Source organism: Macroventuria anomochaeta (assembly GCF_010093625.1).
Source record: "Macroventuria anomochaeta strain CBS 525.71 unplaced genomic scaffold BU25scaffold_24, whole genome shotgun sequence".
In the NCBI taxonomy this organism is placed as follows: domain Eukaryota; kingdom Fungi; phylum Ascomycota; class Dothideomycetes; order Pleosporales; family Didymellaceae; genus Macroventuria; species Macroventuria anomochaeta.
This window is the reverse complement of record NW_022985385.1, coordinates 200,450-212,003: the sequence shown is the minus strand read 5'-3', so window position 1 is coordinate 212,003 and position 11,554 is coordinate 200,450. Positions and strand designations below refer to the sequence as shown.

The window sequence follows — 11,554 nt, the reverse complement described above, 5'->3', positions numbered from 1 at the left end:
GGTTGTTGAGATAATAGTGTGTGAACATTCACTCAAAAGTAGTTGTGGTGGTCCAAGTGCATCGGGCGACAAGACTTTTGTCCTCCGACTGTATGATGTAGAGGACTTCAGTAGCGAGCCCGATTCAGGGGGGTCCATACATTTTGGCAAGCACCGATACTCAAAGGCAGAGTCCGTGATGAAGATCCGACGTCTTTAAGCAATATCCATCTCATAAAGGAATGGCTTGAATCATGTACTACACAAAAAGGATCACACGCGGAGTGTCCACTACAGCAGCATGCTCCAAAGAAGCTCCCGACACGGGCTAGGGCACTCCATATGTCTGACTTGCCAACTAGCATTGTTGATGAAACCAGCTTGACGCGCAAGTTGGGAATTCCGTACCTTTCGGATTGGTTCATTATGCAGCATTCCAAACTGTCAAGAGGACCATATCCATGAGGTGGCGCACATGGCCGACATTTACAAAAACGCTTGGGCCACTTACTCTGCCGCAAGCGCATCTTCATGCATTCAGTGATTTCTAGGCCCCCAGTCTGTACAAGGAATATCTGCAGACTTTGCTTCTCTGCCAATCATATGTGCGAATGGGTCCACGGGAACGGCTTCGCTGCACCTGGCGCCTTCCTGGGCTAAGCCGTTAGATGAGCGAAGCTTTCCTATCCTCGAGCGTGCGTGGACGCACCAGGAATCCAAAACTTTTACCAGGATCGGGCAGATGAGACATCTTCCGAGATCCAACGATCGTGGTATGAAATTCTTGAGCAGCAGAACTCCACAAAAATGACTGGAGATATATATGTTGCTGGTATGTGGAAAGGTATGCTCGAAAAAGATCTGCTCTGGAGATCGGAAGCGGCGGCAAAGGTTGGATTGGGGTCTGTGACGCAACGAAGATACGCAATCCCATCTTGTCCCTGGGCGTCCAGGGAGGGTGACATAGATACGTCTTTGTTTCCGCTTTCGTTTCGCACTGGTAGAGCTCAAATTCTAGAATGCAGCGTCAACCTTAAAGAGAAAAGACTAGAGTTTGGAAAGGTAGATGGAGGGCGTCTGACCATCGATGGAGCACTGAAGACCCTTCCTCTCGATGAAGCACGTACCCATTTCCAGGATGACACAAAATATAGAGGCACCATTTATCCCGATTATGCTTGGTGGACCACCAGCATTAACCCAGAATCCCTGTCAAGACCTGAACTAATATTATTTCTCAGCGTCTGGAAGAAACAGGTGCAAGGCTGGAACTACGACTCTGGCTTAGTGCTTACAAAGGCAGACGATATCAACTATGAGCGGATCGGTGTCTATGAAGCAACAAAGGATTTCGCCGAGTGGGACAAGGGTTTTGAGGAGAAGACCATCCCCATTATCTAAACATCCACATCTGAACCTAGAACAGCCAGAGCCCACAAATACGTCCTGACTCCACCTCCCCTCATATTGCGACTGCATCAAAACCAATTACCACCATCTTCCCCAATTTGTTCTGCTCCACTGTCCGTCTCCCCTACCAACCCTTCTTCCTCCCCCAATCCTTCCCACTCATCCTCTCAACCTCCCGCATAACCTCCTCATAACTCCTACTACTCCCCGGTTTGCTCACTGCCTCCAACTTCTGACGGTACTTGTAAAATCTTTGGCTGCCGGAATCCTTGTCGGGAAGCGGGAGAAGAAGCGGCTAGGACAAGGAAGGTCAATGGCACAGGTGCGGGAGCAACGCAAAGACGAGCTTGAGGTAAAGAGTGCGTGACGAAACGACAAAGGATTGACGACGATCTGCACGTTGTGCACACTCACAAGTACATTGTTGTTATGGTCGTCAGTTCAATTCTTTTTGAGTATGATACAGTTGTACTTACTGATCATGATGAAATCCCACACTTCGTCGTTGATTAAAGAAACCACGTACTCGATATCCCCTTTCACCACACAGCCCAAAAACGATTCTACAAGCCTCACTACAATATCATCCTTTTGCATAGCCATCAACCCATCGAAAACTGTAAACTCACTCAACAATCTTCCCAAGATCTCCTACTACTCCCCCTCAATAACGCCCTGCATCCTCCATCTCTTCGATATCCGCCAAAATCTCATCAAACGATCGATCGCTTCGCCCCGGAGCCGACCACTGGTTCACAGCTTTCAACCTCTGCTCATGTTTATGGAACCCTTGTCCGGTGAAGTGCTTGAAGTCAAACTCTTTGGGTGCTGTGCAGCGTGGTGACATTAGTGACGGGCCTAGGAATCCAGATGTGTGATGCTCATCAAGGCATCGAGATGCGTCGTGGCCTGGTCGTCGGTGTGGAACCGGATGGTGAAGACGTGGTTGGGAGGAGCTGGAGGTGTATGCGTGCTCTCAGTGGCCGGGTGAGGGAGGAGAGTTCAGATGTCGCTTGTCCAGTGCGGGAGGGGATTTGAATGCAAGCAAAGCCGGAGGAGCAGACTTCTCTCATGAACATAGCATAGTGGTGTCTCTCATTGTGAGCCGGTGTTCGACTCCGGCAGAAGAGTGGTTGGTCGCGCCTGCTAGGGCTCGTCGAGCAGGAAGACTGACTCTCCGTCCTCGTTGAACATCATCGTCACCTCCACCTCCACTTCCTCCTCCTTCACTTCCCTCCTCTCCAGCGATTCGATCCTGCACCCACCGCTAAACTTTCCCCCAAGCCCCTTCAACACCCGTATCCCACCCATCCCCAGCTTTCTCTAACGCAACAACACCAAAAATCACTCCACCCACACATGCCACACCCACAAGTCCGCCACCCAGCTCGCTCAAATAAGGAAGACATTTAAGATATTCAATCACTGCAGCGACACCAGCTAAGGCAATGGAGGTCCCAGTGTTGCGCTTGACAAGGTCAACCAGGTTAGATAGGCCCCGGAGACGGGTGGGTGGAAGATCGATCGCAGTACGAGGTGGTGGCGGTATCGATGGCGCTGGTGCTGGAGAATGGTGAGGTAGATCCCTGCTCGTTGCAGCCGGAGGTGTAGACGCGGATATAACTGGTAACGGAGCTGGATGCGCAGGAGGGAAGAAGTACGATGGTTCGCGCGGCGAAGATGAGGATAAGAACGACATAGTGTAGTTGTATGATTGAGTATGGAATGGTTGTAGGAGCGCAGTTGGAAGCAGGTAACAGATTTTGTACGTGGTGGTGTGAAGGGTTTGTGGAAACATGTGAAGTGAAGGGAAGCGCAAGTTTGCTTTCACCAAACGATCGCAACTGTGACAAGATAGCATTCGAGAAATGGAAAGCATTGTGTGGAGAACATTGGAAGAAGTGAAGAAGTGTAGCGAGTGGAATACCGTCATCGACAGTGTATCATTGCTAAGCTAAGATCTTGCTCAACGCTCACAGATAGACAAACAAAAGAACGTCCAAAGAGCCGTCCACCATGCGGCACAAACTCTTCACGAAGTGAAGCAAACCCAAGCCTAAAACGCCAACATCGCAACAGCATAGCTGCGCGGCCCCTATTACATGATACCAAGAACATATCCAATCTTATGATGAACAGATACACATGCAGTCTTTGGTGCAAAAGCATAGGAACGAGCCCGCTCAAGTCCAAAACACGCTATCCAAAGCTTTTCCTAAGATTGCAAGAACGCCAGTCATTACGTTCGTGAATCTCAATGTATCATACAGCCTCTCCAAATGTCCAGTGTCGCAAAATTTATACGGTGGTGAAGTCTAGAAAGTCGTATGAGTTGTTGTCCACCGCGGTGAAGTCGCTCATCGCTTTCATCTCGAGGTCGAACTGTGAGAATGAAGGCTCAGGTCGAATGTCGAAGAGGTCTTCCAACTCGTCCTTTGGCTCGATCGGCGATGTCGGTGGTGTTGTGAACTGCTGCGACTGGGCCGGGGACCGCGATGGTGAGTCTGTGACTTTCAATGGGCTCGACTGAAATGACTTTTTCCGGTCTTGTACCGATTCGCGCGAGCGTGGGCGGTAGTCAGCTGGTGACAGAGGAGGTGTTTGTGCTGGTTCGTCTGATAGCTGCTGAAGAAGGTTCATGGAGGCAACTTCGCCGGCGTACGATGTGGTAAGCGTGAAGTTGTCTTCGGTGGTCTCTTCGTGGTATGGGCTAGATTGGGACTCGAAACTAGATGGAGGTTAGCCCAGGTTCGAAGAGGGGAAGAGGCACCACATACCTGAATGGACCTGTTGATACGTTTATTGGCTCGTTGAAGCTTCCTGTGTCGGAAAGCAATTGTGACTGTGTCGACTCGTATGACTCGTATGGCGAGCAGGCTTCAGAGCCAGGCGAGCTTGGAGAGACAGATGAGGATGCAGAGGCAAGAGCACGTCGAGTCCTGCTTGCCTTTTCCACACGCTCTTCCATCTCAGGGCGATGCTTCTTCGGCCTGCCGCGCTTGGCCTGTCGCCGTACGGCATCAGCAAATCCACCAACGCACATGCCACGCTGTCGGTGCCTTGTCAGTGCGTCTTGTCGCGCAAAGCCGGCACCGCAGGGACACTTGTAGGGCTTGTTGCCAGTGTGAATCTTCGCATGACGCTTGAGGTCGTGCTGTCGCACAAAGCACTTGCCGCATCCATTGCACTTGTACTGCCTATCGCCAAGATGTGTCTGAACGTGCGATCGGATGTTCTCCCTCCTGCCGAAGACCTTGCCGCAATCCTGGTACAGACACATCCACTTGTTTGTCTTGGGGTCCTGCTCGCTGATGTAGCGCTGAACTTCTTCTGGAGCAATGCCGGTGTACTCAAGGCTGGCGTCGATCTCAAGATCTGTGTACATTGGTGCCTCTTCGAATGGGCTGACTGCGAGCGGCAGGCCGTTGGGGATACCATGTGTTGGGCTGTGCGGGTCCAATGCAGGAAGAAGTGTTGGTGGGTGCGAGAAGGGTGTTTCTTGAGAAGGGTCCTCTGCAATACCTTGAAGGAAGGGCTGTGTCATCCTCATACGCGGGGAAGCTTGTGGCGACGGCGAGACATCTGAGGTGTAGTAGCCTGAAGAGTCATATCCATTGTCTGCGTCGGGGTTCTCGAAGTCGAAAGTCATCGCGCGTGATGTTGGCTGGAGGTTGATATCGGCAACATCGTTGAAGTTGGTGGGATGAGGAGCCATGCCGAACGACTGATGGCTAGGTAATTGTGCTGGCTTTTCTGGGATGACAGCTTGTGGTGCTTGTGCGACTGTTGGTGTGGGGAGAATGTTGATGAAAACCTGTCCACATGAGCCATACACAGATTGGATGTGCTCATGGAGGTCCTTCAACTGTTGTTCAGTTGGAGGTCTGTTAGGTGATTGAGGTTGGTTCTGGGGAGACTGTGGGCGGGACGCATAGATGGGCGTCCGCGGTGATCTGCATCTGGGAGATAACTGTACTGGGGAATGTAGGAAGGCCTCCCGGGGGCCCGGCTGGGGTTGGCTGTGCGATTGCGCTACTTGCATAGTTTGCTGTGATGGTTGTCCTAGATGGTTAGTAAAACTTACCGTACTGTGCTCCTGCTGGTAGAGACCGGGGCTAGGTGCCTGGATCGACTCAAGGTTAAGGCCTCGAAGATCCAGGCTCATGCCTGTCCGGTTGTGTCGCCGTTGCTGCTGGCTGACAGGGCTGTGTCGTACGCTGGGCATCTCGAATGCGTTTGGTGTCGAAAGTTGGCGCCTGTGTTGCATTCGTCGGCGGGAGATGCCTTGGGGTGAATTTGTGGACAGCATTTTGCTATGCTCGTCGAGTCCGGTGTTGTTGTCCGAGGACGGGTGTCCTTTTTGTCCGATACTGATATTTGTGAGCCAGTATTCATCAAATCAATTGAGAAATGGACTCGGACGTACCTCACGCAAATACAAGCGGCACTCCGCCGGGCGGTTAGTCTCCTTACGGTATCCTCAGTACAGTGCAGTCTCCCAGAGCCTGCCTCAAGTAAGTATCACCGGCCGAAGCCTATGCAGACGGATGTAGGGCGCGGTAGTGCTGGCGACGTGCGGCCAGAGAAAGGCAAATAATGGATGCGCTAGAGTTTGTGGGGATGGGATGCGAGGGATGTGGATTCTCGAGGTTTGATGTATTAACGCAGCGAGGTGGAGATGACGATGTCTAGTACCACTTGCGGCAATCCATCAACACAAACATCCGGTCGCGGTTACCCAGCAACGCAGGCGCCACTTCCTGCACGGGCCTGATCGCTGCACGGCGCCTTCCAAATTTTGCCGCCCGCACCAGCCACTCTCGGCTGCTTAGTAAGAGCCCACAGTCGCTAGCTAATTCGCCTTATCCAGAGAATTTCCCCTCCAGCAACCTTCTGCACCGACTGAGGAAGACAACCCGTTTGTCTAGGTAAGCAGACCTTTATCTTGCGCCCGCCGTCCTGTCTTCTCAACGCAGGCAGGCGCTTTACTCTCTTCTTTCTTTACTGACTCTGTAGGCCGCCATGCAGATTTTCGTAAAGACCCTCACGGGCAAGACCATCACCCTTGAGGTGGAGTCTTCGGACACCATCGACAATGTGAAGTCCAAGATCCAGGGTATGTCGCGCACACTGCCGCCAGTATTGCGCAGCACCTAACAATTGCGCAGACAAGGAGGGCATTCCCCCGGACCAGCAGCGTCTCATCTTCGCGGGCAAGCAGCTCGAGGATGGCCGCACCCTCTCCGACTACAACATCCAGAAGGAGTCCACTCTTCACCTGGTGCTCCGCCTACGTGGTGGTGGCAAGAAGAGGAAGAAGAAGGTCTACACCACCCCCAAGAAGATCAAGCACAAGCGCAAGAAGACCAAGCTCGCTGTGCTCAAGTACTACAAGGTTGACGGCGACGGCAAGATCGAGCGTCTTCGCCGTGAGTGCCCCCAGCCCGAGTGCGGTGCTGGTGTCTTCATGGCTGCCATGCACAACCGCCAGTACTGCGGTCGCTGCCACTTGACCTACGTCTTCGACGAGGCCAAATAAGCGCGTCGCCCACCACGATCGATACGAGTTACGACATCAAGGCAATTATGGAGGACTGAAAAGGCACTACCATATGTCGGACATATAGAATCAATCAAGGATCAGACTCACAAACCACATGTGCACTATCGAGAACTTTGTGCTGTTGTGATGCCCAGGTATCGAACTTGGTTCATGCTTCTGTCAGCTCGCCGCCACCACCTGCAGACCCTGCTGAACACTAACGCGGACTTCTGCACGCCGGCTCCGCTGTGTTCCCACGATAATTGCTGTAACCCCGTGTGTTACTGCATGTGCACTTCTGCTGCAAGACCTTGATGTTGAGAAGCAGATAAGCTGGTTGACTTGACGACTTGAGATGCATGCACACCTATTGCAGTAGAATCAAGCCACAAATGCATGTTACGGCGCATGCAGAACGCCATGCGACTTGTCGCTGAGCCATCTCTACAAACACTGTGGTATATACAAACATCGACACTTACGGATACGCAGAGTCGTCGGCTATCGAACGCAGTCCTTTTCACACTGATGGCTTTGAGCACAGTTTCCTCTCAAGAGCATCGGGGTGAAACAGGCTTGTGCCACGCCCTGAAATGTAAGGTTTAGGCTGTAAAGAAAGTTCATAGTTACTTGATTGATATCCGTTACGCTGATTATAGACCTCTCGCTAACCTTTCGCCACGCTGAACGCCTCTGTGCTAACGCCATCTATGCAATCATAATCATCACCCCAACCCTCCTCTATCTCAAACCCTTCTCGCTTCGGAAGCCTTTACATTCACCGATCGTTCTGAGCCCTGGTAGTCCTCGGCTCGAGCAGTGTCTTTCCACTCGGCCCACTCTTCTGGAACCCCTCCTCCCTCGAGAAGATCCTCTGCCCACGGAGAAAAGTCTCCTTAACAACACCCTTCAGCGTCTTGTTCTCGTACGGCGAGACCTTGTTACGAAAGAGCATAGTGCTAGGCTCAACCTGCATTTCATTAGCACACGCCATCCTATCCACCACCTGTGTTGAATTCAGACTTACCAAGAACTCCGCAGTCTCATCAAAGACCACAATGTCAGCATCAAACCCAACACCCAGATCACCCTTGTATTGCTCAAGACCGACCTGCTTAGCAGTGTTCTTACAGCACCACCTCACGATCTCCTCCACACTGAACTTGCTATCCCTCTTCAACCCTTCCGTCCAAAGAATCGGCAGCCCAAGGCCGACGCTAGAAATCCCACCCCACGCACCAAAGAAATCGCCCTTCTCCTCCGGCCCCTCCATCGGCGTCTCCGGCCCATCATCACTCGACTCGCAATCCTGGTCATGGTTGAGCGTCTTGGTAGTGTGTTTCTTCGGCGCGAGATGGAGCGGGAGGAGCTTAATCTCCGGCGTGCAGGGCGAGTGGTCAGATACAACGGTCTGGATGACGCCGTCAACTTGGTCTTGGAGCAGCTCGGTCCAGAGCGCGTCTTGGTTTGACTGCGAGCGGATGGGCGGACAGCACTTGTGGCGCGTGTCGCCCTCTTCGATGCGCTCGGCGGCGAGCGCAAGGTAATGGAAGCATGTCTCGGCTGTGATTTTGACGCCGTTTGCGCGGGCTTCGCGCAGCATGGGGATGGCTTCCATGGCGCTCAGGTGCACGATGTGGAGTTGTAGTTCGGGTGCGAGGTGGGCCAAAGAGAGGATCTCGGCGACGGCGTAGGTTTCGAAGGCTGGCGGGCGGGATGCGAGGAAGGTGGAGTACGAGGTAAGAGGACCCTTGGGGGCGAGGGGAGGGTTGGCGCGTTGGACGTTGTCACCAACGGAGTCGGCAACCGGAGGGATCATTTCGGCGTGGAACATCAGTGTTGTTGTTGACTCCTTTAACTCAAGAAGGGCCTTCTCAATATCGAGAGAGGATACAGCGGGGAACTCTTCGACCTGATGGGAGTTAGTGGCTGGATCCTATATTGGGCAAAGGGAAATGCATACACCACTGTCGCATAGAAATCCCTTGAAGCCTCGTACACCTGCATCGACCAAACCTTGAAGGTCCTTGTCGTTTCCTGGGATGATACCACCATAGAAGCCGACATCCACCCAGCACTTGCCCTTGGAGGCATCGACCTTGATGTTGAGGTTCTCAACAGTGGTAGTGGGCGGGATAGCGTTCAGTGGCATGTCGACAACTGTGGTAACACCTCCGAAAGCAGCGGCACGAGTGCCAGTCCAGAAGCCCTCCCATTCTGTTCGTCCAGGTTCGTTGAGATGTACGTGAGCGTCGACCAAGCCAGGAAGGAGGATGTGAGGTGAGTAGTCGGTGTATGGTGTGCCTTCAGGGAAGTCTGACCGAGGCAGGACGGAGTGGAAGATAGATGTGATCTTGCCAGTGTTCTCGGAAATTATAATGGTTGCTTCGGTTAGTCGGCCAGCGACTACTGCTCTCGAGGAAGCAATGACTTTAATGGGCTGAGATGGCTTGCTGTGCTCCAGCGGTGGAGGTGAGGTCGCGTGAGGAGCCATGTTGACTGATGTAGAACGTAGTCCGTAGGGAAATAGAGCCAATCTTTACAACTCTAGTACTGAGGACGAGGCTATAGTTGTAAATGCTCAGCCTCGGCAAACGAGGGGAAGATGAAGTGGGATGTGGGATGCTCGAATGAGACAACGATAAGCAGTGATAAGATGTGTCTGGTGTTGGGTCTGACAGTCGAAAAGAGGAAGCTTGTTTTCGCAAAGACTTGGATATCTCGAAGAGACAAGCAAGTACAGCAGTCGAAAAATGTTATGCTAACGTCGATACCGAAAACGCCCAAACCTGGGGTATAGGTTCTTATCTATGCACCGAAATGGGCATTTGAGATCTTTAGTCGAACCCCGGAAAAGAAAGGGCACCAGGGGCTGTATCCTAGCGGCGGCAGACCGCCTCGTTTTACTCGATCAAAATTGGTAGTCGGGTAGATATGTAAGGTTATCAACACCCTTGGCGAAGCATCTCGAACTGGCTCCCGTTGTTCGGCGCAAGCGCGGCCAGCACGGTCTCACAACCGTAGCTTCGTGCGAAGTTGTTGATTTTGCATTGCAAACTTCGACACGAGATCTGTGTTCAAGAGTAGCCATCAGGCACCTTTGCAAATGCCGATGTGCGAACTCGACAGCGGTACATCTGGCACCGAAGAGGGCAGCTTGCGAGGATTGTTTGTTAAGCGGAGGCGGCCGTGGAACTGATAAGGCGTGGAGTCGTATCGTACCGAGACCAGGGCTTGATCGGCGCTACGGATAAGGGAACTAGCGCAGGGTCAACGGTCCAACGTCATGTTCCTAATAAAGCTCCACGCCGTCGATATACCAAAGGACAAACATAGAGAGGTAAGATTTTTCCTACGTGCATAGTCTTTTCTTGTTCTTGATGCTGACATCGGTCGCGCAGGATGAGATCGTTGCCAGCTCGATGAGCTCAGCGGAGCCAGCGCCGAAGATGCCGGAGAGGCTAACACACCGTCAGTCCGCGTACCTCTCAACACGCCTGCATCTGCGATTCTTGTTACTCGATAGAGAACGATCCCATCGAGTAAGAGAAACCAGAGCCAGATCTCAGAACAGCCTCCCGGTGGTTTAGCTCAACACGGAAAGCTGAAGATTGTCGGACTTGGCCGAGGAGTGTTTCGCAGCCGAGGGTCATAAATGCCGCTCTGCTGCCGGATTTCTGCCTGCAAAGACCGGAAGTCTCAAGGGTGCACAACTACCTCGACCGGGCATACCTCCGCGTTGCGCACTCAACAACGACGATATTGGGAAGCTGAGCCTGCGCCCACAATGATGTTCGGCCATGCCCGCTGTCAGTCATCACCCACCAACGCTTGTTGGGAGATTGTTCGCGTCCTCGGCGACTTACGGCTGGACCCTGTTACGATCGAGTAATAGTTTGCAATTTCCACGTTTCCGGAGATGCTGTCTTTCAGTAGCGCGACCGTGCTGCGCAGTAGAACCGACGATAGCGCTCTTCAGCCCGGCTTCGCGTGGTTTGCTGCGGTGTTCCAGATGCCGACGCGGGCACAATGGTCGATTTCGCCAGAAGACCTTTCATAGCGCCATCGCAGACTCTGCCCTGCAATGCGACGTTGGAAAAGGATCTTCGATACGCTGCAGTGTGGAGCATCAGGCCTGTCAAGACAGCGCTTCTGTTCAGCATGGTGTGCATGACACGATTGACGCGTTTATCGATGTTTTTGCGAGCTTGTTTCGAGCTTGGTCTACTGGCGCGAAACTTTGGTAGGTAAGCTCATGTGTGGAAGCGGAATGATGAGCTAAGTCGTCGCAAAGACTTGCGCGAAGGGGCGATTGGTATGTTGTTGATGAGTACCCATGTGAACTTCTTCCGTTCCCTGCACTTCAATCCATTGGAATAGGCAGGCCTCCGACCGACTAAATAAGGGTGATCTTTTCCACGAGTCCTTCATCCCATTTTCTACGAGACCTTTGTTCGCCCCTCGTAACGCCATGAGTGCAGACTGCGTAGTGCATCCTCCTACAATGCTTGTCTGATTCAGTCAGCAACGGATGCAGAAGAAGATGAATATTGACGCCAGGGCTGAGAACGCGTGATACGAAAGGTGTGGGGATAGAAGATATTGGATCGAATGGTATAAAAC

General features: G+C 52.5%; 3 protein-coding genes across 3 annotated transcripts; 1 reads left to right on the top strand and 2 right to left on the bottom strand.

Annotated features, from left to right (window-relative positions):
* Window positions 1-3,359: 3,359 nt before the first annotated feature.
* Window positions 3,360-6,065, bottom strand: BU25DRAFT_396465 (uncharacterized protein). The gene is made up of 3 exons (XM_033704833.1): window positions 5,816-6,065; window positions 4,167-5,759; window positions 3,360-4,117 (listed from the first exon to the last, which is right to left on the bottom strand). Exons 2-3 carry the CDS (start codon window positions 5,696-5,698, stop codon window positions 3,688-3,690), a joined length of 1,962 nt encoding a protein of 653 aa, XP_033559904.1. The 5' UTR covers window positions 5,699-5,759; window positions 5,816-6,065; the 3' UTR covers window positions 3,360-3,687.
* Window positions 6,066-6,316: 251 nt separating this feature from the next.
* On the top strand, window positions 6,317-6,993 carry BU25DRAFT_412374 (ubiquitin-domain-containing protein). Its single transcript, XM_033706776.1, has 2 exons — window positions 6,317-6,505; window positions 6,558-6,993. The coding sequence occupies exons 1-2, from the start codon at window positions 6,412-6,414 to the stop codon at window positions 6,926-6,928; spliced, it is 465 nt and encodes a 154-aa protein (XP_033559903.1). The 5' UTR covers window positions 6,317-6,411; the 3' UTR covers window positions 6,929-6,993.
* Window positions 6,994-7,709: 716 nt separating this feature from the next.
* BU25DRAFT_473063 (allantoinase) lies at window positions 7,710-9,787 on the bottom strand (the record flags this gene model as incomplete). The annotated part of the gene is made up of 3 exons (XM_033710869.1): window positions 8,895-9,787; window positions 7,959-8,834; window positions 7,710-7,901 (listed from the first exon to the last, which is right to left on the bottom strand). The coding sequence occupies exons 1-3, from the start codon at window positions 9,423-9,425 to the stop codon at window positions 7,710-7,712; spliced, it is 1,599 nt and encodes a 532-aa protein (XP_033559902.1). The 5' UTR covers window positions 9,426-9,787.
* Window positions 9,788-11,554: the final 1,767 nt, after the last annotated feature.